The 26,498-nt window shown below is 40.8% G+C and overlaps 3 protein-coding genes across 4 annotated transcripts; all 3 read right to left on the bottom strand.

The window, feature by feature from the left end:
• Positions 1–902: 902 nt before the first annotated feature.
• Positions 903–3,798, bottom strand: LOC113013764 (homeobox protein HOX3-like). Its single transcript, XM_026154909.1, has 2 exons — positions 3,318–3,798; positions 903–2,063 (listed from the first exon to the last, which is right to left on the bottom strand). Exons 1-2 carry the CDS (start codon positions 3,652–3,654, stop codon positions 1,540–1,542), a joined length of 861 nt encoding a protein of 286 aa, XP_026010694.1. The 5' UTR covers positions 3,655–3,798; the 3' UTR covers positions 903–1,539.
• hoxc4a (homeobox C4a) lies at positions 3,427–14,815 on the bottom strand. Of its 2 annotated transcripts, XM_026154913.1 has the most exons (4): positions 13,860–14,815; positions 12,998–13,352; positions 3,823–3,966; positions 3,427–3,490 (listed from the first exon to the last, which is right to left on the bottom strand). In XM_026154913.1, exons 1-3 carry the CDS (start codon positions 14,293–14,295, stop codon positions 3,963–3,965), a joined length of 795 nt encoding a protein of 264 aa, XP_026010698.1. In that variant the 5' UTR covers positions 14,296–14,815; the 3' UTR covers positions 3,427–3,490; positions 3,823–3,962. The 2 variants fall into 2 exon arrangements, with proteins under 2 accessions (XP_026010698.1, XP_026010697.1); XM_026154912.1 differs by lacking the exons at positions 3,427–3,490; positions 3,823–3,966 and having other exon boundaries at positions 12,766–13,352.
• Positions 14,816–23,274: 8,459 nt separating this feature from the next.
• On the bottom strand, positions 23,275–26,441 carry hoxc5a (homeobox C5a). The gene is made up of 2 exons (XM_026154919.1): positions 25,503–26,441; positions 23,275–24,261 (listed from the first exon to the last, which is right to left on the bottom strand). Exons 1-2 carry the CDS (start codon positions 25,975–25,977, stop codon positions 24,053–24,055), a joined length of 684 nt encoding a protein of 227 aa, XP_026010704.1. The 5' UTR covers positions 25,978–26,441; the 3' UTR covers positions 23,275–24,052.
• Positions 26,442–26,498: the final 57 nt, after the last annotated feature.

Raw genomic sequence — 26,498 nt, 5'->3', positions numbered from 1 at the left:
AAGCGATGAATTAGGAGCAGGAAGGCATTCCATCCAGAACAACTAGGGGATCAACTTCCTTGTTACCCCCCCATTTCATAGCTGTCAGTGGTCATCTGTGATAGCTCATTTACAGCAACACAACTCTTATACATCACATAGCATGCTTATAACTCGTGCGCAGTATCGACACCAGGCCTCACGTTATCAAGAATAAGACAGGAATTGCTCCTTTGGAAGTTGCAATCTATCTGATAAACTCTGGAGATTCAGGAGAACATGTGACCCACTTCTATCAAATGCGTGCATAACGCCCTCCCCCCCAATTTTAAAATCAAAAATAGATGATTAAAAATAACCCTTCCATGACTCTGTTTACATTTCAGAATCCAAATGTCACAGTGACACAGTCAACGCCATTTAAAAAAGAAGTCTTCTCATTGTTCTTTAAGATAATATGTTGTCATAAGTGACTGAATGCCACTGGTCTCTGGTGCAGCCCTATAGGATGTTGGAAGGGCTTCTACGCTACACAACTAACATGCCCCCTGAGTGGGAGGCCAGCCCCAACTTGCAGCACTACAATTTGGCTATTGAAAAGGCAAAGGCTGGGAAGGAGGAGGCAAGAGATCTTGTCATGGTGCCCAATGGGTTCAGAGCTTGTGGTTGGAGTGCTGGAAAGACTGCCTTGTCTCAGTGATTAATGGTGGGGAACTCATAGGCAGAAGTGAGGGAGAGGCTTATGTGGCGGGACTGTGCAACATGAATGCACAATACTACGGAGTTTTCAGTGAATCTAAAGCACGCCTTAATTTGATTACATTTGGGATCTAATCCAGGAATCTTTAATCATAAAAATACTGCTGGAGAAAAAAAAATGTAAGTCTAATCAGCGATGAATAGGGTAAACATTGCACAAGAGCTACAGTTTTCCCACATTCATTTATTAAGCCTGTACAGTAGGTGACATCTCAATTAATCAATAGAAGTATCAAAGACTTGCCGTATCATTTAATAGTTTTAACAAAAATATAACATCATTCAAAACGAACATTAATTTGCCCATTTAACACTTACTAATATTTCACACAACCTGCTATTTAGATGAAAACAAAAATCCTAATGTAACACTTAGAAAATGACAACCACTTAGCAATTGTCTGACAACAGGAAGGCAATGGAAAACTCACTCAAAAGTCTACATCATGCATGCATTAACCATGCGCAATACACGCGTAAGATTACAGAACAAAAACATGTAATTATTACTTCATGTCTTGTGCATGCTGTGTGTATGTACAAAAAGCACAGCAAGTTTGAGGCCCTGCAGTCTTCAGTCACTGTGTTTGAGAAACACAAAAGATATCGCTGTAGGTTTCCTTTAATTAAGATGTGTTCATATGGTTTAATTAAAATGTTCCATGAATGCTGAAAGGGTGTGTTGAGGGAACTTCAACCCTGCTGATCAGACTCATCCTCCAGTCTTTCATAAGTAAGTGAAAGTAGATGTATCATATTGAGATTTTGATGAGCACAGGAGGAGTTGGCCATTATGGGGCCCTAGGGCCACTTTGAAATGCCAGCATGGTGATGACTATCTATGCCCGTAAAGGAGGCCGATGGACCATTTGCAACAGATGGAAGTATGCAGTTCAAATGGGCCAGGTCTGATGGCTGAATATACTGACCACTATTGCTGTTGCTGAAAGAGCCAAATAGAGAGGCGTGCAAGTCTGAGGAGGAGGAAGTTCTAACAATGTTTGCATCTGGAAAATTCAGGTGGTCTGCAAAGGAGGTTGAGCTGGGGGACAGGTTGCAGGTGGCCAACTGAGATAAACTTGTCATCTTTCCATACTTCTGCTCCTTCTTGTACCTCATCCTGCGGTTTTGAAACCAGATCTTAACCTGACGATCAGTGAGCTGGAGCCCAGCAGCCATCTCCAGCCTCCTAGGACGACACAGGTAAGGGCTGAAGTGGAACTCCTTCTCCAGCTCCAGCAGCTGGTTGTTGGTAAAGGCTGTCCTCTCCCTCTTCACACTTTGCCTTCCTCTACCTGATAGACCAGCTGCCATGCCACTGCTGACTGATGATGGAGGAAGCACATAAAGAAGAGAGGGTGTTAAAAGGAAAACATCTAACAGTTCTATCCTGAAATGTATAACCTGCACATGGAAGACTTCAAGTGCCAGGGAGGCCCGTGTTAATCCTCAGACAATCAACCTGTGACCAAGTAAGAGCCCTCAGCTCTTCCTGCACATTCAGTCACGGTTGAGACGCTATACAAGACTGGCTGTCTACTGTGTCATGTGTTCAGGGAAAGTTACCTCCCGAAGAAGCAGTCTGGGGGAAACATCTGACGCCACTACGGCTGCCTGACAGAACACATTAATCAGAGCTACACACGGAAGCAGACCTGTCAAATCCTCATCTCAGTCACTTAAAAGGTACCTTGGGACCACCACTGAAAATAACCACCATTAGGGATTCAATTTGACATGTATATGAGCAGCACCAGGCTCTGTTGATAATAATGTAACAAAGCCAGGGTTAATGGATACTTAATAAGACCTATAGTGAAAACTATATAACAATAATCTGCCGCACTGGAGGACTGCTTCCTTGTTATATGTCAGCATGTCGACACAGCAAAGTTTAACTATTTCAAAGATTTAAAAAGAAAGAAAAAAACCCAGCATGATTACAACATTAAATTAAAAAAAATCAAAAAGTTTTTCTCTCTCTCTTTTTTTTTAAATATATGGAGATTTTGCTCTCAAAATAAACACACTCGCCTCTATAGTCGTGATGTGATAGAATTAATGAACTGATACAATCCATTTTGAGACCGTGTCAAGAGATGACAGATCGCAGAGTGCTGATTTTTTCTTTTTTTTTTTGTGGATTAAAAGAAGTGTTTGTGCAGCATTTGTGCTGCAGCTTGTCTGTTTGGAACATCACTTTGCCTGCAGGACTGGAAAAACAGCCCCGTATGCTGTGAGCATGACAGTGGCATTTGGTTAACTGTTCAGTAACACCAGCACTCATTCATTGACAAAGCAGAAAGAGCGCTCACATTAGAACAAAGTTCTCTTAAGTGTGATCAAGCAGATGACTTTGACCACGCTTGAAAAGTTACTTTGCTGTAGCTGTTCTGCTTCCAAAGAAAGGTAACAAAGACAGTGAGTGTTTGAGTTACATATCAGTCGAAAAAAAGAAACATTTAAAAAGAGGGAAAAACGTGTTTGTAAAGAGCCTAATGAAGCTTCTTGTGTCACAAATATTTTGAACACTCAGTGTCAGCTTTAAAAAGGCACAGATAATGAACAAAACCAGTTACCAGACTGTTCAGAGCCAGTGGTCCGTGGATTCATCCAGGGAAAAATTACTTCTGAGCGGCAGATGGTGAGTAGACTGCAGCTCCTGCTCTTGATGTCCAGCTTGCCCTTGCCATGGCAGTGAACCACGGGCTCCAGTGGGCACTCAGATTGTTCATCTGGGTTCAACCTGGAACTGACACGAGAAGAGGAGGTCATGTTTTGCTGATTAAGTTCTGCTTCTTGGCCTCCTCCTCCTCCTTCATTGTATCCCGCGCTTAATTTTGGCACCTGTCCAGAGCTCATAGCAAAACTGTTGCCATGCAGCTGCAGTGGGAGGGCAAACTGTTGGGGGTCCATGGACCCAGCTCATCAAACTGTTTCAAATAAAACCAGGAGTCCCTCAACAGCAGTAAAAGGCGAGGACGTGTGTCTATCTAATATTCGATCACAATTAACCTGAATGTAAAAAGGCACGCGGGAAAGTGCACTTTGAGTAACCATTTGGAACAATTGAATAATATTTACCAGAAGGGCGCCGTGGTCACGTGTGGCAGTCCTCCAATGACGGAGCTTTGGAGTTGGAAAGTAATCCGCCGGCAACTTGGAACCCAGAGGAAGCTTCTGCCATATTTCTTCAGACATTTCTATGAGCAGCCTGCATTTCTTTACCTAGGATATTAAAAATATATATAATGGAATATGAAAAGACGCCAAACGACTGTGTAATCAGTGTAAGAGAAAGAGGGAGATGTGTTTAAACGGAGAAACAAACATTAGGAGAAAGGGGGGGAGACAGACAAAGCTTACACGCGCGGTGAGGAGCATTTCATTAGAAACTGGGCGCAGATTTCTTGTAATATTGTTACTCTTTTGACAGGACTCATTTTCTCGTTTTATTTTTGAAGGAACCGCCGCTCGCAGCCACACATCCTGAACTTTTTGGTGGTAGGTTTGAACAAATACGATGCGAGGATTTTTTTCCTCTGCGCTACAATACGCGTCTGTGAGGTGGAATAAGAGATGGTTAATAACTGGTTATAGATCACAGCTCATTATTCTGCTGAAGCTTTTCTAGGTGTAAAATTATTAAAAAAGAAATTGCGCTCCTTGTTTGCTTGTTTGTTTGTTTGTTTTTTCCCCAGTCAAACGCTATTATAAATAATGGTGCTTATTCGCGTATTTTCATTCTACTAGGGGCACTAACTGGAGTAAATCTGTTTCAAGTCTGTAAAACGAAATCATTACGCTTATTTTGGATAACTTAGTCTGAAACGCATTTAAATACCTATTATAAATCGGCGGGTTTTATAAACACACAGAGCGTGTGTTTATAACAGTGTAGCTTTGGCTTAATGGGATTCACTGGGAGTGGTCAAACAAAGACATGACAGTCATTGCCACACAAAGACAAAGGAGGCAATCGTCAAAGATGTTTTTTTTCTACAGGACAATTCAACGCATTTGCATTAATCAGGCATCACTGTACAGCATCGAGTCCACTGACGGTGGCTCCAGGAGGCAACACTCAAACACTATGGACATCTTTTGGAGGAATTAAATTCCTCCTTCTGCACGAAGGCGTGAACCCAAACATGAGATGCTCAGTTAAAGGCTCTTGCGCGCCTATTTGCAGCCACAGTGTCAAACATCCAAGACAACTGGGACTTAGCTATGAAGGCGTAAAACACCTAAATAAAATATGAATTTTTCAACTTCATTTTAAAACCCATAATAAATATTTTTTTCTAGGAGAAGTTATTTGGTATAAAAGCTACATCAATTGTGGCCTAACTGAGTTATACTGTAGGGAAAAAGAACTCATAAAACGTGTTTGTTTAATTCCAGCAATGCGCAATTTTATGCAAAACGGCCACATAACGAGAATAATGAATCTATCACAAAATTATAAATAGTGCTCCCTAAAACATGTTCTAAATGAGAAGGTTTGGGAGACTATACTGAATATTCCAAGCCAGTATTAATCTTAGCTGAACCATGTTTTGGATGTAAGCTCCTTCTGGTGTTTCAGTACAAAGCTGCAAAGCTGTCGAGAAAACCCTCTTTAGATGTCTCAGAGGTGATGGATTATGCACTCAGGGTTTGCGTGGAAAGAGAGGAGCCTTCCTCCTTCTCCGTTTCACCCCTGCTGCCACTATCACCGATGTTTTACCTGAACCTTTAGAGTGGTGTCACATCCTGAGATTTTTTATTTTTATTTTATTTTATTAGTTGAATTTATTTTTACGTAATGAAATATTTTATATGAAATCAAGGACACGAAACAACTGCTGCCATAGCACAATGCTTACAACATTAATATAATTTCAATTTGACTGCTGAGGCATTAAAAATGTTTGTTGACACTAAAAACTACAGTGTTGATATTTCTTTTCCGCCCTTTTGAATTGTAGCCAGTTAAATAAAGTCTGTGGAAAGGTTTAGTACTTAAATTTAAATTGGCTAAAGGTTAAATTTGTCATTTCCACTGTGAGGTAAATGTGGGCCAGCAAAACTAAATAAACTGATAAAACCCTGACATATGTTTGTGTTTTCGTCTCACGCATAAATAAATCTATTATTAGTAGTAAAAGCAGCATTAGTGTTATTATCAGCTGAATAAGGCAGTGTACATCAGGACTGACTGAAAGTGGGGAAAGTAATTAAATTCGTTTTGTTTTCCTTACCTCACACCCTTGAACATACTCTCTGAATTGGAGATAGAATCTATGATATACTAGCTCAGCAAGACCATAATTTAGCTCCTCCGCGCCTCCACCACAATTCTCCGTGAACTCTGTTTGAACCGCCTCAGTGGCAATAAATCATTTTTCTCTCTCACACAAAAGCGCGCCGGTCGCTCTGGGTGTCAACCCTTTTACAATTCCTCCTTACCTTCTCCGCTCTTTCGCCTGCTGACACAAACAACCAAGGAAATTGTCTATAAACTTTTATTTTTCACAACAATAACGCAGACAGAAAATGGTACTGCAGAATATCCGCAGCTGCGCACAAACGGTGAAATCCGGCAGATGCAACACAATTACGTTTTTCTTTTCTGTCTTTCCCCATATATATGGGCACGCGGGAAAGTGCACACACACACACACACACACACACACACACACACACACACACACACACACACACACACATATATATATATATATATCTTCCATATAAGAAAAAAAATCTATAAATAGCTCACAAAGCACAAAGGAAGCACGGATCAGTTAATGTATTTCCAGGGGACAGAGCTCCGCAGATAAAGGGAGACTGAGAGAGAGCTGGGGAGAAGACGTTAATGGGCAGAGGATGCTGTCGGTTAAAACGGTGCATACAAATGGCGCTGTCTTGGCAGAGCAAGGAGAAGATTTATGGGCCCGGTGCCCTATATTGCTGTAAACAATGCAGAGTGAAATGAAAAGACTAGAGTTTGCAGACTGCACTTCATAAGTGAGTAAAAGACAGACAATGACAATTTCCCAAACTAGTCCCGACTTTCCTATAAGCATGTGCATTAACATGAAGTATTAATTTGGGCCTAACTCTGATGTAAATCTGAAGAATAGAGACAAACCTCAGTACCGTACTGAAAAGGTGCAATTTAAAAGTGCAATAATTAAAATAACACTCAAAATATTTTTGCTTGTTTTTGAGTGTTTAGGCCTATCATCTATCTATCTATCTATCTATCTATCTATCTATCTATCTATCTATCTATCTATCTATCTATCTATCTATCTATCTATCTATCTATCTATCTATCTATCTAAACCTATATACAGAACAACCTAAAGGGAAAACCTGAACGTTAACCCCTCCAGTAAGAAGATCAGGTGGCTTCAAGCTGTGGGGTAAATTTTACTGACATTGTTTGGATCCAGTTGTTAGCTTAGAAGGAAGTGTGCAAAAGTTGTCCTAAGTAATCATCTTTATCCTTTGATTAACAATTTCTACCCAAATGGGGTCTCTTCCAACAAGATCACTCACCCATCCACTGGGCACAAGGTCACTGAATGGTTTAGTGGGTATGAGAATGGTCTGACTCAAACTTTATCATATCAGAGCTCAAATCATCTGAAGACCTATGGGAGATTTTAGTGACCTCCACCGCACCATCATCCTCAAATCAAAAACTGGGTTTATCTTTCCAGCAGCGTTCAGGAGAATTGAAGGATCGATGCCAAGTTGCATAGAATCTGTTCCGGCGACTAGTACCTTACTAAGACATTTTATGTTGTTTTTTCCTTTAATTGATAAATATACATGCTTTACGCGGTATTTATTTGTTTACTTATTGTATAGTTTATTTTAAAGTCCTGCATCTTAGATAACAGAGGTCATTTGACCCTTCGCGTTAACATCCAATCAAATACAGTACACACAAAGTTAAACTGCAGCAGCAGCAGCAGCTGTCAAAGTGCTCAAAGTTCTGCATGATATGCAACTGGTGGTCACGCAAATACACCGGATAATCGTTTTCAGAGAACAAATCAAATAAAAACCGCATTTCGCTAAACTTCTGCATAATCATGGATCTATAGTCTCAGGATCGCATATTCAGAACACTTTTGCTAATGAAAAGCGAATAACATAATCATAACTCAATCTAGTGACTGTCTGGGCCCCTTGTGACACCTCTAACGGAAGAAAATGACTGTAATTTCGAAGGTCCTCAACGATGCAGCAAATGGGCTAATTAAATATTTCTCAGCGAGGCGTTATGATGACAGAAAGTATACTCGTAAGTTTATCCAGGCCATCATTTCCTGTGCGATGTCAACTCTACAGTGGGACACCAGTCCAAGCTGCTTCGTCGTCTCCTGCTTGAAATGTTTTCCAGCGCCGACACTAAATCATTTTTAACATTTCTGATGGCTTTTTAAAATCTAGTTTTATGTAAATTAATCAAACTCTACCTCCACCACGCATGCGCGCACACACCAGGCCGACGCATTTGCTCCCTTGAGTGAACGGATAGGAGAGAGATTTACGGATTTATGACACACCCACTGCTGGTCAATGTGAGACAGCCGCTCTATCCCTGGAAAATAGCAGCATGACCCCTGTTTCAACTCTCAGCCTTTATGCAGCTGCCATGGCTGCCGTTTAAACACACTACAGGATAACAATGCACCGGCCCGGACCTTTTATGACAAACCAAAGTGACTGAAGAAGACACTCACCTGGGACGAGTTTGAAACAGTTTGCACTTAACCCGGCGCAGACAACAAAAGCAGGCAATCAAGCGCGCAAGCGTCACAACACAGGCGCTTCCGTGTTTCATATTTGGGTTTGTTCAAACATTTCGATTGGTGTTTGTGTGCAAAGTTCTTCTTTTTTCATACATATATCTTCACAGAGAAAGTCCTCGCCTGAGGTGCTCGTAAAGCACATGCAGCCTGCAGCAGTGCAATGTGAGCTGAAATTCATGTGTGATTCAAGAGTCTCAAGTCAGAGACGAAACCAGTTAGCTGAGTAGAGACTGAGGAATTTATACACTCAACTTCAAACACACAAAATGCACCAGATCCCTGAAAGGCGGTGAGTTTAACAATAACTCATATCAAATGAATTCTTCAGATTCAGCCCGGGGGGCGGGGGCAAAATAATAAAGGCAAAAAAGACCATGACCTAAAAAGCTGAATGGAGTGAAACCAAAAATACTTCATTCTAAACTTAAAGAATTAAACTGCTATCCATTCGTGTAGATCTTGTCACAGGTAAGGCCGTATTACTTTGAAGTTTACGCTCTTTCTTGGATCACGTGAGAAGAGAAAACGAAAATATTTGTGTACGCGATGATTCATTTTCTATCGTTAAATTTAATGCAGTTAAACATTTGTGTTGCTATGAGGAAAAGTTTCCATTGTGTATAAGAACAAAGTTAAAAAAACAAAAAGCAGCAGAGTGACACTGATTTATGACTGACTGGCCTTTTGTTTGAATAGCAATAATATTAAACCGCACGTTTTGTTTATTCCCATAATAAATCAGACAACGCCTAATACAGGTGTATTAGTTAAATCCCTGGCAACGCTAAGTCAAATTGTGCCTCATACACTCTCATTCCATTTAACGCAAATCTTCAGTTACAAGAGCTCAAACAAAGAGGGACATGTCGTCATTGTTCGAAGTGTAATTCGAGCTGCACCTGTACAGACACGATGAGGAGGATGAATTATCACATAAACAACTGACAGACGGTGAGATTAGTTTGGCTTTCAGTGTCAACTGTTTATCCTGGAAGACGGGCTGTTGAATATTTTTCCATCAACGTTGAATATTTGGTTCACACCAGAAAGATCAAAGCGCTCTAACACGCTGAAATCTGCCTGCAAAACCGGATAAGAGTTTTCGAATATCATTTTTAAAAAAGCGGGTAGTGATTTGCCCCATCAATAATATCTCAAGCGTTGACATCATCGCTTATATTTTCGAGCATCTTCTACTTCTAACAAAACTTAATTAGTAATCTGTTCTGAAGTTCGCTCTCCTCTGTGTCAGGGAAAAAAATGCATGTGGCTAAAAATACAAGTTTGGGGAAGTGCCGAGCCTCCATGGGAAGTTTGAAGGTTTTTGAAGGTCTTTGTCCATAAACTAATCAAAATGACCAACTGTCCCAGTACTGTCAGAAACATCTATAATTGGCAGCTCACGTCTGAATGTAAGCGCTGACCGGAGACCAGCTATTCTCTTAAGCCACACAGGAGTCATGTGACTGCATCAAGAGACACTCTTTTTAAATGCTTCTGTTTGGGTATGGGGTCTTCAGGGAACTAAAAGGGTAGTTTTGTTTACATCTTATTTATAATTTCAATTTAAAAAATAACTTTTTAAATACGTATACAAAACAATATTTCTTCCTTTCCTTCTTTTCTCAGACAGACTTAAAAAAATATTTATATATGTATGTTGCCACTCCATTAACTGCAGTAAAGGTTACCACAAAACTTTGCCACTTTGATTTGGAAACGACTTCACGGGAGATCGAAAGATTGTTAAATTAAAGAAGAAGGTGTCTGTGTGGAAATCCTGCAATTCTGCTGGATGCAAGGAAGAGAACCGTCCGAGAGTTCAGCCCTGTCCAGTGTCGTCGCCCCCACCCCGCCAAATTAACAAAAGAAGAAACACATTGAGTGATCCCCCGCAGCAGGCCTCTCTATCGGCACAACGCAGAAAAGAAAGCCGAGGCCGAAGGGGACCAGCGAGGGCGCACACAGAAGGTACACGTATAGAGAGTGAGTTGGGTCACAGGGTTGGAGAGGTCGGCCATCCAGACTGAAATGAGCCTAATGGGACAGAAAATGTGTCCCCGAGGTGAACTCGGCCTTCTACCATTTCGCCCCCAAACTTCAATAAAGTACCTTTTCAGCTTCGCGACATGGAGGCGACAGGGCCTAGAAAGAGGCTGGAGGGATGCTGGGACTGTGGCGAGCACATTAATTTCTCTAATCTGTCCAGCAACATAAAGGCTTCTGGATTCATTTTTCAGCGCCGTCTCACCACTATTCTACTGCCTATCCAAAGCCCTGTCCAAAAAGTAGGTTTGAACCTCTTTGGTCCAGCTTAAAGTCCAACTTAACTTTCACATTTGTGGGAAAAGCAGTCAAATAAAAAGAAAAGTGGCATAGGATGCGACCCCGTCTACATAATATTTGATAAGATCAAAACTGGTTGTTGTCAGAGCTGTTTTCCAGAACAGAGCACAAAGCTCTATGGGGAAAGATTGATGATGGAAAATACCTCATCCTTTTGTGCTCTTTTGCCTCCCACTACGCGAGGCATTTTATAAGGCCTATTCATGTCACAATTTCAATAATCTATCAAATTCTTGCGCGTCTTTGGACTCAAGCCATTTTAAAACCGAAATCCTTCTTCCCAAAAAAAAAAAAAAAAAAAGAAAAAGAAAAAGGGGGGAAATGGGAGACAAAATGAAAGCACTTCAGGCACTTCAGTTGATGATTCAGTTAAAAAGACTTTCTTCAAATTATTGCATCAGTCCAGCAGGTTTTCAGCAGCAAAGAGTCCTGCAGTGAGTTGGTCCCCCTGCCAGATGAAAGTCGCACGATGACGTTGCACAGAGACGCCTTAGCGCCGTTTTTGAAGTTTCTACAGTCTCGCGAGCTGCAGCATACTACGGAGGCAAACTGCCCACTGGGGAGTCAGCAGACAAATGAGCCAAAGTGTTTATACAAGCAAGAGTCAAAGAGTGAGCAGACAAGAAAACAACAGCATTCCTTTTTGTGGAGAGGGCACTGCTTTAGATCATTTAAAAAAAATGTTTAAAAAACAAAACCAAAGGTAAACCAGTGTACTTCATCAGCATCTTCACTCAGATATTTAACGAAGACCACACGACGCATTATACTGAATCTATCGGCAGATCACGACTTTATTTTTTTTATTCATTTCACATTTGAAAACCCAGTCGCATGGCGCAGAGGACTATAGAAAAGCAGGGCAACCACTATTGTTACAAAATGAATAATTTCACAACAATCTAAAATCTCTAACACATTGCAAATGTACTCTAAATTAAACGCATGCATCTTTGTGTTCAAGTCAGGACGAAGGAAGCGAGTAGCTTCTTTTGTAGCACTGGCAGAGGCAGTGCAGTGTGGACTGGAGGGCCTCAGTGGCTTGTCTAATTGAATGCCCTTCAGACTGATGAGGTTGCACGTATACTGCACAGCGCAAACTATTTCATTTTCATATTTCAGAAATAACTTCAATCCATTATGAGTGAAGCTTTAACACGCACACACACACTCACACACACACACACACACACACACACACACACACACACACACACACACACACACACACACACACACACACACACACACACACACAGTGTCTGTACACATTGCAAATATAAACACGCAAAAAAGGGAGCTGCAGGATTGACAAACACAGTTTAAAAACACAGTGATTTTTGTTTCCCTCGTGAAATGTCCAGTATTCACACATCTGTACACTTTTAAGGATCTCCTCCAATTTGCAACAGCAGACCTCACCTTACCTAAAATGAACTTGGAACAAACGTATTTAAAACTAGTAGACACTCACTGTTTTATTGACCAATATGATTAGCACAAGTACACTAAACTCCGTTTATTGCATTTCACAATAATCTGCTTTGAACGGTCTAAAACACAACATCAACACTACAAAACTAAATTGCAAAAAATTGAAAAAGAAAAAGAAAAATCCTGTTTCTGAAATACACGAGGTAATTCACACATTGTTATTCTCCTAAACATACAAGTTCAAGATCAATGGTGTGTTCCAGCTTTCTTTTTTATATACCAAAAATAACTATTATTATAGTGATTTCCTTCCAGTGTTGTTTGAAATAAATAGATTGTGCATTTCACCTTGGGCAGCAGGGCAAAAGAATGGCCCACAATAACATTTTGATAAAATGTATATTTTTTTCTACTTTTTCATCCTTCATTCAAAACATTTTTTAATAAAAAACATCATTTTAATTGAACTTCAAATAAATTAAACCCTGTGTCACGTAAAAATAATTCATCGGTATTCGCAGTAATCCATGCTATATAACATGCATTTTATATAACTTTGGACTTAAAGGAAACCGCACAAGATAGCTACGAAAACAAAATATATAAGTGTTCTATAAATAACCAGTTCTTATTCTACCCCCAGTAATGGTTCGTGGTTTTATAACCTGGTAATATCCTCGCCATGCTGAGCTCCGGTAAGTTCGTCGGGGGCCCCGGTGTTAGTGGCCGAGGCAGCGGCAACAGCGCCGGCTGCTGAGCTTGTGTTGGACCCGGAGGAAGAGGAGGAGGATCTCACTTTGGTGTTCGGGAGCCTGTGATCCTTTTTCCATTTCATCCTGCGGTTTTGAAACCAGATTTTAATCTGCCGCTCGGAGAGAACCAGGGTGTGTGCGATCTCGATGCGCCTCCGCCGAGTTAAATATCGGTTATAGTGGAATTCCTTCTCCAATTCTAAGACTTGCTGCCGGGTGTATGCTGTCCTAGACCGCTTGGGCTCCGTCCCATTGTAACCAGAGTTCACTGGAAGAAGGAGAAGAGGAGAGAAAGGGAGACAGAGAACGGAGGAAAGGAGGGGTAAACAAGAATGGCCTCAACTGAGATATGGCTGGAAAGATTTATTGGTTATGAATGTTTAGCTGTTTGAGAAATTTAAATGGGAAGTTAAGAACTTCTCAGCGTAATGAGAGGACACTCACATCCAACTATGAGCTAAATTATTAATGCAAGATTACAAAGCTCAGATTTTTTTCTTATTCATTTCTCCCCCTCTCTCCATCGCGCAATACATAACAGCAGAAGCCACATGGTGATACGGCTGCCCTGAGTATACCTCGGCTATAAAATTTATGGTGGGTGTAATTACCAATGCCGAGTCGTAAATCCGCCTCAATTGTGCCATTTCAAAGGCTTCCCTGCTATCGGAGCAGGGGCTGGCAACGAGATGGGAGTCAGAGGGACTGATAAAGGGAGGGAAGGGGAGAGAGGAGCATGAGGAGTGCAGGGAACATAAACACACAAGTTGCCTACCAGTGCTGACGTGAATTTTCTTCATCCATGGGTACACCACAGGCTGTTTGGAGGAGGCTGTGCTGTTTGGATGCTCCGGGGTAGCTTGGTTGCAGGCGGAGGTTGCGGCCGGTGGGGTGGCGGGGGACATGGACAACTGTGGGGTTTCACATGAAGCAGGTTGCCCTTTCCCTGTCAGTAGATGCGCAGAATGGGGTATTCCATGTCCCCTTGGCGTGTCAGGTTCAGGGATGCTTGCACAGTTAAACTGGCGCTCTTGGTAGCTCGCCCGCGGAGGATATAACTCCTGATGGTGATGCTGGTAGCCAGTGTCCCTTGCGCGGCTGTAATATTCTGGACTATGCTCGGGGATGTAGTTATTTTGCGAATATTCCTCGCATGGAGGAAATTTCGGATCAATGTAGTTAGACTCCATCAAATACGAGCTCATGATCATTAATTTCTGGAGTGGAAAATAATTTTTCTAGCTTTGTCGTTTTTCTGCTCCATAAAGCCCTCCTACTTGCGAGCAGCCCTGTAAAGTTACTTTTACCACGTGACCCAATGGCCCAATAGCAGGGTAAGAGGTAGTTCCCGGATAAGGAACCAGAGGTATTTAGCATACCTACAGTCGCCATTGTGGGCACAAATCTTTCTCTCTCGCTCTCTCTCTCTTTCTCTCTTTCTCTCTCTCTCTCTCTCTGGCTGCGTTACCAAGGCAATTGATCTTGGGGACAAAACTAGTAGCTAGTTGCTGACCAAGGAAAAAATATAACAGGCAAATACAGTGGTCTCAATTATTCAAAGGGACAAGGATGAGGTGCAACAACAAACCAGTCATTGTGTTAGTTATAACACCTGATTAACAAAGACTGTCTCTGACAACAAAGCTTCAGCTGTGACACAGCCCAGGGTTGTGTCACATAAATTCTTTCTTTCTTTCTTTCTTTCTTTCTTTCTTTCTTTCTTTCTTTCTTTCTTTCTTTCTTTCTTTCTTTCTTTCTTTCTTTCTTTCTTTCTCTCCTATAAAACATTTCAGCAGTAACATAGGTAGGTCAGTGGAGAGGTGGAGAGGTGAATGGTCTCCAGCTTTTGAGGAGATGAAGACTGATCATTTGTGGTGCTGGACAGAAGTGGACAGAGAGAAACAATCTGCCTCAGTGGCAGGTTCTTCAACAATGAGAAATTTTGGTCTATCTATTTCGAATCCATATTAATTTCTTTAAAACTACACACTTGTATGGATTTTTTCAGCTTTTAAATGAAAATTGGTAAGAATAATCAGAATCAGAATGCTTTATTAATCCCTGCGGAAATTATGTGGCCACAGTAGCTCCAAGACAGTAAGAACAGTAACTAACTAAACTAAATTAAATAATACAGTATATTACAAAATTACAAAATATAACAAAAAAGATTTAAAAGATACAAATGGCTCAGTTATGAATATCCCAGTATATAGCATTAAGACTGGGACTGAATTACAGAAGGATTCTGTATCTGAGGTTGCTGCTTTAAAGTCACAGTAGCCAAAATCTGTTGGAACAAAAGCTGCAAAATGCTTTACAACATAAAAGATTTTAAGAGTGCATCCATGGTGCTTCTATTCTATCCTACAGAAAGACAAAGCTAAACTCTTTTAATCTCTAACCTTTGCTTCCATAAGGCACAACACAACAAAGCAACCATAGAAAACAAAACATTGCATAAATCCAAATTTGAATATAAACCCTGACATGCCACAGACGAAAATGTCATAGACACAACAAAACTGCAACACAAATGTGGGCTAAGCAGGCGTCAAACATCCAACTGATCAAACTTACATAATATCACTAATATGATGTCACAGATCAGGGGCACACAACCCTGCAGAGAAGCATTCACCAGGAGCTCACAAACCAGCCAGCAGTGAAACTACATCACTATTATGTCACAGAGCAGAGGGTGTAATGAGCTGCTGATTTAACTGCAGGACCAGTATTGTGTCACTGTGAAGTTGCTGCAGACAAGAGAGTCTGCTGTACACACTCTTGACTAAGTGAACATCTGTCCTAAATGCAGGATAGCAATTCATGACACGTGTAAATAGAAATCAGCCACCAGTCCTTGTGATCTTGAGTGGTGCTAATTCCCTCTTCTTCTGACTGCAGTTTTACAGCTTGAAAAAGCCCTTATCTGTTACCTGGTGCACATGTTTCTGAGCTTTGTAATGGCCCAAATAAAAGCGCAGGAACAATCAATGAACAGCATCTATGTGAGGAAAAACAACACTGTTAGGCAGATGAGACAGGCCATTGAAACTACAAGAAGTGCTGAAGAAGAACTGCAGAATGCAACATCCCGATGATTAGTAAACAAACATGGTTACGCAATGCTTCAAACTAGAATTTAAACAGTAAAATACAAACACTGAAAGTATTACAACATTTTCTTTTGTTCAGCAGCCTTTAGGCAAATCCACCCTGAAAATGTTGCATGCTAACCCTGGCTGAAGCATGACCATGAGCCAAGGCATACAGCACTGGTGGTCTGTTGTTTTATTGTAAACTGATACTGCCTGGGTGTATAAACTTGTCATGTGCTGGAAGCTTCCCATTGTTTTCTCAGAGTCAGCTGTAGGCAGACAGAGTGAAGTTAACCTCCCTATCACCTCAACACCCCCATGTTTCACATATATGTCTTCAGGTGGAGAGTAATAATAATAATAATAATAATAATAATAATAATAATAATAATAATAATAATAATAATAATAATAATAATAATAATAATAATAATAATAATAATAATAATACAATGATATATTTCCATTCAAACCATCACATTACAAGTTAAGCATCTATTTTCACAGCAGCAGTTAAATAATACGGTTAAAAACGACGTGAAATTGCTTATCATAATTCCGGCTGTACTGTTTGTAAAGAATGCGCACGACATTTCTATTACCCCTAGTGAGGATGTTAGAGGCGTTTTATAGAGCAATAAAAGCCGTAAATCAGTCACTTTTAAACGACCCCTGGTTCCTAACGTGTTTTACAGGGTCTGACACAGTAGTAGCCGCACACTGCACGTTCTCTGTGGCCTACCTACACAATCTGTGGCTGTCTGAGCTATGAATACACTTTGTGACAGCGTTATTGCACTGCCAGAGCCCGTGGATGGGGTGGATGCAGGCTGTATGTATCATCGTTGATGCTTGTATATGCAAAAGCAGGAAGAAAAAAATGCCAGAGAGACGTGAAGGGAAGCAGATGCAGAACAATTCATCGACTGGCGTGGTATTTCAGTTGCCCATGTATTCCTGTAGAGACGTATTTGCGACTGCTTGTACTTCACACAAATTCGGTTCTACAGGGTATACATATAGACAACTAATGTGTTTTAGGTTAGACACTGTAAAAGGTCATCTGCCGGGCAAATATCTGTGGCAAGCAGGTTATCGTGCATTTCACAGTCGTGTCACAAGAAGCATCAGAGTGGAAATACCACAGAAAGCGTGCGTCAAAGCGGATTCTGTTTATCAGGATTCAAGAAGCAAAGCCACAAACAACCCCACTCCTGCTATGGATACATCTACAAGCAAGGGAAAACACACATTTTAGGTCCTTTCTCTAAAAATAAAATATCCGTGAGTGCACACGTATGCCTACACACACACACACACACACACACACACACACACACACACACACACACACACACACACACACACACACACGCACACACACACACACACACACACACACAAAGCATAAAGACGCCGTACGCAGAGAACAGAAAGGGTCTCTTTTCTCAACATTCAGCCTCTGCCTTTGAGGTGCCTCCTATATGAATATTCAGCTACAAACACGAAGGATACAAAGGGACGGCGTGACAGCACACATGAAAAATAAGTTTCTATTGTTCCCAACCATTTCTTCTGCTTGCTATTACCATACTGACCGCTCGGTAACCTTTCTTGCTGCCACTCTGGAAGCTAATGAGAAAAGCCTCGGATGAAAAATGCAATATCAGACATGTGACCTGTTTCGGGGTTATTAAAAACAGCAAACATGCTCAGATTGTGAATCAATGGAATTGATTAGAGCGGTGATGCACAGGGTGCTTCAAACACTGTCAAAAAACATCTCAATCTACATATTTCTCCGCCAGCATCCCGCGCATCAATTTGATTTTTTAAAATTGATTAACAAAGCCTCCCGCCCCAACACACACAGTGAACTCCCGAGAAGTGGTAACAAAAAAATCTAACTCATATTCATTTGGATTTTTTTCATATTCTCATCAAAAGACATGCTGTTTGTCGTGCACACAACCAGTGTGAAAGGAGCTACATACACACCACCTACTCCCTCTCGCCCCATGCGCTCTGGCGGACGCATTTTAATATTAGTTAGACAGCCTGACCCGCGTTTCACCCCTCGCGTTTGACTGGTTCCAATAGTTCACTGCCAAGGATTATTGATGGAGAGACAGCAATGAATTCTTTCTCCCCACAAATGGCTTTCAGATCGTGCACCTAGTTCAATAACTAGTTATAATGTAGAAGTACAAAAAATGAGGCCCTCAGGCAGACTAATTTGATGTTTCATTTGTTCATTTGAGAAATTAAGCTTTCCCTTTTCCTCCCCTGCAAAATAACAGCCTTACAAGCGTGTTCACACATGTACATATGTAAACAAAATAAATCTGTGCAAAACTATGTGGAGGTCGTTCTGTCCACGCAGTGCTGCTCTTTTTCTTTTTTCTTTTTTTTAATTTGGTGGCCGAGTACCTGACCTGGATGCAGACAGTGCAGCAATATTGTGCTCCCTGATGAAAACGGTTACGATGCGCTTTTAATCAAACTCTTAACCTAATAGCCTTTCCACGTTTACTCTCCCCAGGTGTAATAACGCTAAGCTGTATCGTCCAGTTAAAATAAAAAGTTTTAATGAAGTGCAGACAGACTGGAGACTAGTTGGATATGAATACTCTTTAAAAAGCAGCAGCCAAGGGAGCAGAGGCGGTTTCAGAAACCAGATTCCTCCTATAAACAGTTGGTTGGTTTCGAAGCAATGATGTGGTTCATAAGACTCACTGCGCAGTTAAATCCGGCTAACTGGCACTGGAAGAAGTTGAGAGGATAGGATGGTAATTCCATCTTAAGTTTTTGTTTAGGCGTCCAATGTTGGAAATCGTAAGAAACGAGACACAGAACATAACGCCAGAGTGTCTGGATAAATTAAGTGGAAGTGCAGATATTAAGGTGGTTGCTGTCATTGAAAAAGCAACTCCGCCAGACAAGCTTTACTCTCAAATAAAGGTAGGCAGATAAGCGTGGGGCAATGCGTAACACTTACTATTAAATCCGCAGTCTCACTCACGTTGGCTCGTTGAAATGCCTGAAAAATAGAGAGAAAGAACGAAAAGAATTAAAAGGGTAATCATGACAAAATGGTTCATAAAGGTCCATAAAAAATGTCCTCATTAAGTGACAAAATGAATTTTTGCACCCAAACTGCAAAAATAAAATTCTCGAGGAAGAAATTAGCTTTATAATTTGTTCAATTAATATTTTATTTTTAAAACATGTATTAGACACCCCCCCCCCTCAAAAAAAAAAAAAAAAAAAAGAATAGAAAGAAAATGTTACTCAGTGTTCTCTAAATTAACGAAGCAACCTATTTGTCACGCATTTGAAGATGGCATAAACATATGCGGTGTCCGTACCATATTTCCGGTTTTTTGCTCCAATTTTAAAAAGCCACTGTATAATCTAAAAATAAATCTAAATATATAAATTGGCCACATACAAATATGAAAAGGAGATTATATAATACAATCGAAAGCCACAAATGTATTTCATTATAATGATTCCCTTCGTGTTTCCTACAGTAAATCACTCAAAGTTCAAATACAGAAAGAAACTGTTTGCATGTGTTTCCTTTTTTCCTAATGACCCGTCAGTCCGTCCCTTTGCCTCTCATATCCTCTGCTATCTACTTAAGCGAGGCTGTCCTAGAAAAGCTCTGACATGTGTAGGGCTGCTGCAGAACTGGGACCGAGGGCGAAAATTTAGGACGGGTCATTTTCAGACAGTAAAAGTAAATTTACAACCATTTTGGTATTTCCTTGGGCAAATTTTCTAAGAATAGAAATCCCAGGACTTCCAGAGCGCTGTGGAATTATGGCGGAGAGTCAATGATAATTCAAAAAAAAACAAAACAACTAGTTTGTCTTCACATTGTAAATCAATTCTTGCTGAGTTAAACAAAACAACCGATGTAATAGGACTTTATGGTTTTTATTTGGGCTCAGACAAAAGGATGTTTGTGTTCACCCGGAAATGACCTCCGAGGTTTGAATGATGACAATGTCAGCTCCACAGGTCAAAGAAAGGAATACGACAGCTCAGAACATGGTAGTGAAAACGGATGTTTGTGCCATTTCACTTTTATTGCGATGCTATAAGAGTGTTTTTGGAAAGGTCTGTCCTAGTTTTTGTGAGGTTAAACCAGGTCTTTAATTCAAAGTGACTAAAAAGTACTGAGAGTAAAATTAGTTCGATTGTAATAAGCGCCCTGTAGCCCCATGAATGTGGCAAAACACACGTTAATATTTGTTTCTAATTTATTGTAAAAGAAAAAATATATTTACTAGTCATTTCTGCAGGAAAACAAATATTTTCCTTTTGTTTTGTTTCATTTTAGTGCGAGAGTTATGGGAGTTAATGGGATATGACAAATGTCTGTATTACGTAAAAGAGCAACGAAATTGCTTTTGAAAAAAGGAGGAAATAAAAAATAATAATGAGAAGAAAGAGGAACTAACAATGCCCTGACTTGGACATGTTGCCCCCGCAGTGTATCACCCACACAGCAGCGTGTTATACAGTGCCCCCTATTGAAAGTGTATAATTTTTCCCTTGCACACCTGAAAGCAAACCAGGACAGACTTTACGTATTCCACATAAAGAAAATATTAAAAATAGGTTTGTAAAGCCAGGACTGGAGAGATGCGGTAAGTGGTCAGCCTTCAGTGCATTTGTGCACAACCTAAAGCCTCGAAACTCCTCATTTGGAAGAAAGCTGACTCAAATACTTTGTTTTGTGATTTTTAATTCTCACATTATGCAGCATTTACAGCCTGTAAATTCCTGATTCACCTTGTGCCTAACAGCATAGCTGAACACACCCAAAAAGTCTTACTGTTAGATTCATCCATTCGCAGTTTCACACATTGAGCAGCTTTTCTAAGCTGAACTACTTTCTAGGACGTTTTTAAAATAATGTAGCCTAAAGAAAAGCAGAAACTCGTTTAGGTTATAAGATCACATAGTTTTAAGACTGATAACACATTTCTGCAAAACATGCACATGCACGCCTCGAGCTAACACTAGTGCTGCCTTTCGTAATATTTCAGTTTGGATAATGGCATATTTGAACTGCAAAAATGCCTTTGACTCAAGCCTGTTCCTTTGGCCCAGACATGACCCTAAAACAATATGATGATGAGTGCAAACAGTAACTTCGAGTCATGGTAGTCAGGTGGTTTTGCACTAATAAGCCTCTTTTTGTGGACTAATGCATTCTTTTAACCATCAGAGCCACCTTTTAGCACAACACAGAACAGCACAGAACAAATGTCACAAAATATGCTTCGAAACGTTGTGTATATTTTCAAAAAAGCGCATTTTCTTCCATCCAAGCGTCTGAAACCACGGCGCTTTTATTTAGAATTTCTAAAGGTAAGAGTACGAGGGGGATATTGGAAATGAGAGGGAGAGAGAGGGTGTAGTGGTTAGTGAGACGGGACGCCAGATTATTTTTGATAGTTCTGCCTGAACTTTGCATTTTCCTCACAGTCACCTTTCTCTCTCTCTCTCTCTCTCTCTCTCTCTCTCTCTCTCTCTCTCTCTCTCTCTCTCTCTCACACACACACACACACACACACACACACACACACACACACACACACACATATATATATATATATATATATATATTATTTTCTCACTCTGACATTAAGAAGAAAACTGTTGAATCAAATCACATCCACCGCATGAAAATGTGCGTAGGCCTATATTCTGTTATTTGCCAAGAATAAAATGCAACAGCCTTCAAATAAAAGGCTAATAATGGTTTAAAACGTGGCTCCTTAACACAAAATATCAGTGATCGATATATCCGTACGAGACACTTTTTGAATATTAAAAAAGAGCAAAGATACAATAAAACGTGTGAAAACAATCATTTTTCCGGGTGCTTAAAAATATGGCACAGTTTCATAAATACTAAATACTAAATACTGCGAATTAGTACATAGCGTCAATTTAGGCTCTAATCTGTTTAACAGTCACACATTCAGTTACAATATATATACAACAAAAACTACGCAGTTCAGTGAGCTAACGGCACAGCGCGCAGGCCTGTAGGCAAAGTAAAAACCAACTTACTGCAACAGCTCTCAGTCCTCCGCACCACTCGACTACACAGTCCAAAGAAAGGTACTGCATCCTCACTGCCACAAAGCCCTTTCTTCCTCCGATAAGGGGAAGCAGGCAGCTGCGATTCCGGACAGTTAAGATTATATATGATGTGTATATATCGAAGGTTTGTCAGCTCTTCCAGGCCATAAAACCCACTTAAATGACACCACGTGCTTCCTATGCACCATTCACAGGCCCTGCTTGAGGCAATTGGCATATGTAACCTTGTAAACTTTAAAATACCCTAAAAGAAAGACATACAAAAAGGGATTGAATGCGTTGTCCATGTATAGGTTAGGCCCAACACAGCGCAGAGAAAGTGGACGCTGCGCTGACCGGTTCTCATAACCGTCAAGGAAGTCAATAGGAAGCTATTAGTTTAAGAGGTGAGTTGATTTTTATTTTCTTTAAGTAGTGCTAGACAGAATTACCTCATAACCTTGGGCTATTCTGCGTCACGCCACTTCTTCTACTAAAACTGCCGCTACATTCAACAATGGCGTGATTTTATGTCCGCTATGCTACAGCGCTACCACATAGCGATGTTTTAACAGCAGTGTAATGATAGCAGGATTAAAGAGCAAGGCGACATGACAAAAGTAGCCATATGGCCTCAGCGGTGATGACGCGCCAGTGTGCGGTCACAGGAAACCAAAGTTTTGCATCCACGTTGTGTCGTGGGTGAGTGTTATCACAGGCAAGTGCGTCCCTTCCTTCCCTGACAAAACAGGAAACGGAGTGTGCGTGTGGTGGAGTGCTGGAGAAGGGGGCAATAAAGTTTTATGGGGGCCTTAGACTTCCGAGCGCGTTTGTGAGTCAATGAAAATCTGTTGATTTCGTGGCTCAAATGGGACAACGCATTTATAAATGGCTTTCATAGTGAACTGAATTCCGCCAGCCAACCCTCGAAATGTGTTTTAAATAATAATAATAATAATAATAATAAATAATAATAAACGTGCATGCTGACAGCAGGGAATTCCCTTACTTTTAATGAGTCTTTATTGGTTACAATCAACGAACAGGCCATCTATCAGTTATTGTAGGCCCAGTGTTAATCAGGCACCTTAAGTTTACAAAGGAGGGAAGAGAAATTGTTCCATTGCACATTACAACATTATCACAAACAGCCACTGAATTGTACATAATGATTCAAGAGTCACAAGAATATGACAGACAACAGGGATGGTGTCTTCACACGAAATCCACTCACGAGGACATTGCTTATTGAACACACATTCAACAGCATCCTAAATGCAACATGTCACAGAGTAAATTTCAAAGAAAAAGAAAAAAATGGAGAGAAGTAGTATTTGTAAGACAACTTAACTGTTGCTAAGGATTTTCAGATAAGTCAGAATTAGTATTTATTTTGACTTTATTTTTTTTCTTCTTTTAGTGTTTGTGTGCACCTTTTCAGTGTACTGCAGACCAAAGCTTTGCAGCGGGACGGTTCCAGCTAACCCTCGACCCCCTGTTCCTCTCGTGCAGTAAAGTGAGGCTATCATCGCATGGGCAGCAAATTAATTTAGAAATGTAAACCGATTGATCAAAGTGAGCGATATTCAATACATTAGGTCCCAAACTGCAGCAAGTGACACATAATTGGTGATGAAGCACACAGAGCGGTGTCGTGATGTCATTGCTCCTAGCAGTTCATCCGAAGGTCAGGCGGCACTCCAGCATTGTGCAGTGAGGGGCTGAAAACGTGCTGCATGCACCGCGTTCGCTGATGCCATTTTTACTCCTTCACTTTGATTTTTGAGTCCTTCTTCCACTTCATTCGTCTGTTCTGGAACCAGATTTTGATCTGCCTCTCGTTTAGACACAGAGTGTGGGCGATCTCTATGCGCCTGCGGCGGCTCAGGTACCGGTTGAAGTGAAACTCTTTCTCCAGCTCCAGAGTCTGATAGCGGGTGTAACTGGTCCTGGACCGCTTACCCTCCGATTCTGAAGTGGTATTAAAATAAGTTAGCTTTCAGCAGCATTAGAGTGGAAAAAAATAAGTGGAATATAAATAATAGGCTAATAATATCATTACATTCATTACTATTACATGTTATTACAAAGCCTGGATACCCATAAGCACTACAAGCAAGGATCCATTAATTTAAATCCCCTTCAACCCCCATTTAAAAGATCAAAAATCTTTATATAACCTAATTTTAACCTGATATTACTTACTGTGGACTTGTGCAATAAAAATTTATGTTCATGCAGATAAGGATGGTTAACTAGACCCTTAATATAAATATGCTCAGTGCAGGGGAAGAGGGCCCACTTAATCCTTTCACAGCAAAACATAAAAAATACAAAATATTACTTAATGCATCTTATCATGATTTAATGCTTAGAAGTTGATAACTAAAAATATGTGGGCCTCTCGATAAAACCCTGGCCTCGGTTTAATAACGATGCACTGGAGTAGGATGTTGTGGGGGAGAAGCAGATATGTAAACTATAAAAAAAAGAGGGGGGGGGGGGGGGGAGAAAAAGTGGGTTGAAGAAAGTGATGTTTTCCAGATACTTTTTTCAGCAGTGGGTACATGCGTGCAAAGCAACAGAGCTGTGCTTTTGGAAAAAATTAAATAATTTCAACAACCCTGCAGTGTGTTTCTAGATATTTGCATATGGAGGCTCATAATAAAAACAGCATCTTTTGCAGCAAATGTGCTCCCTGTACGTCTCGCTGCCTCAACAGTACGCCAGTGGTTTGAAGGCATAGAGAAGAAGCATGCCTATTCAGATCTTTTAGAGGTGAAAAGTTCATGATTGGGTCAGGGCATTGGTGTTTGACAGAGTTCAATTTAAGGCTAAAGCTCCTCTCTCACAGTGTGTGTGCTGATGCAAAACACATAGCTAGACCAAGTCTATAAACGAAGCATGGCAAAAACTAATACTTAATGCTGCATTTGTAATATTATTCCATAGTTTTATCGCATTTTTGTTCTCTTATCCAATTATGCCACCATAAATCACAGCGCAGATCACATCTTCACCGTAACAGAGCAGGTTTACGAGCAATGGATGCCTTTGTCATAAAATTTATGACCGCGAGTTTTTATTATTTCCTGCGTTTGGCCTATAAAACTCAAGAGGGACACTGGAACGGGCAAAAAGAAGTGTTGTAGCGTTAAGGGTGAATAAGGGAAAGCATCTTAGCTGCACTTTAGAAAATATGCAAACTTTACCGTGGCTCATGTGCAGTTTTGTCATCCATGGATAAATCTGTGGTCGCTGCTCACTATCCTCAGGCTGGTTCACGTTTGTGTTTCGTTTCACGGACTGCGTGTTATCCGCGTTTCTGTCGCTCTCCTGGCTCATGTTGCCGCCGGATTTTGCGCTTCTCTCCGGGTCTCTGCCAGCCCCACGTCCGAGCAGCTTACTGCTGCCGTAGCTGAGCCCGCTGGCGTCCACAGACGAGCTACTGGAGACCATGGTTATTTGTGGTCCTGACGGGAGTGGAATATCCGTATTGCCACGCAGGCTAGTTTTCATCTCCTCCCGTTGAACAGAGGTCGTGGGGACGGGACAAGAGAATATCCCGTTCACATTAACACCCTCATAATGGCTGGACACGCGCCCAGATAGATCGAAACTAAACATAGTGTTAGGAGAACTTGTCTCGCTTGTTTGCCTGAGACTGGAGCTGTCAACAGAGCTCATTTCAAACTACCACCGACACTTTCTTTTTAAACTAGACAGGGCTGCGGGCTACACGTTGCGGGTATTTCCTTGTTTTTGTTGATCATTGCTTTTCTTTGTTGCCGCTTTTGGAAAATTCACAGCTGTCTGCCCTAAAAAATAATCCAGGATTTATAGGTGGAGTAGGCTTTGGTATCTTTTTTTAATTCTTGATCCGACGTGGGCTGCCCAAATATGGGGTATTTGTACGGGATCACGTGCGCATGTTGGCCAGTCATAAATTGGCTTTGATACTCAATGGGGATATTGATGAATAGGAGAAACGTGTCCGGTAAACTTTGAGCTGTTGGTTGTTGAGGACCAGGCAGGGATCTTTAGCGCAAAAAGGGCAGGACAGTAAGACAAGAGCGTCATCTGGTGTCTGGTATGGGGCAAGACGGTCAAGACCGGTCAGCTCTGTGCCCTGGACCGGCTGCCAGTCCACCATCACCAATAATAATAATAATAATAATAATAATAATAATAATAATAATAATAATAAT

The sequence above is a fragment of the Astatotilapia calliptera genome, chromosome 20 (assembly GCF_900246225.1).
Source record: "Astatotilapia calliptera chromosome 20, fAstCal1.2, whole genome shotgun sequence".
Taxonomy (NCBI): domain Eukaryota; kingdom Metazoa; phylum Chordata; class Actinopteri; order Cichliformes; family Cichlidae; genus Astatotilapia; species Astatotilapia calliptera.
This window is presented reverse-complemented; position numbering and strand designations above follow the sequence as displayed.

Coding starts and splice junctions, on each gene's coding strand:
- hoxc4a (XM_026154912.1), bottom strand. CDS start 14,295: ATGATCATGAGCTCGTATTTGATGGAGTCTAACTACATTGATCCGAAA. Junction 13,353..13,859: donor GAAAATTCACGTCAGCACTG/GTAGGCAACTTG, acceptor TCCTTCTTCCAG/TGAACTCTGGTTACAATGGG.
- hoxc5a (XM_026154919.1), bottom strand. CDS start 25,977: ATGAGCTCTGTTGACAGCTCCAGTCTCAGGCAAACAAGCGAGACAAGT. Junction 24,262..25,502: donor AAAACTGCACATGAGCCACG/GTAAAGTTTGCA, acceptor ATACCACTTCAG/AATCGGAGGGTAAGCGGTCC.
- LOC113013764 (XM_026154909.1), bottom strand. CDS start 3,654: ATGGACCCCCAACAGTTTGCCCTCCCACTGCAGCTGCATGGCAACAGT. Junction 2,064..3,317: donor CACTGGCTCTGAACAGTCTG/GTAACTGGTTTT, acceptor CTCCATCATCAG/TCAGCAGTGGCATGGCAGCT.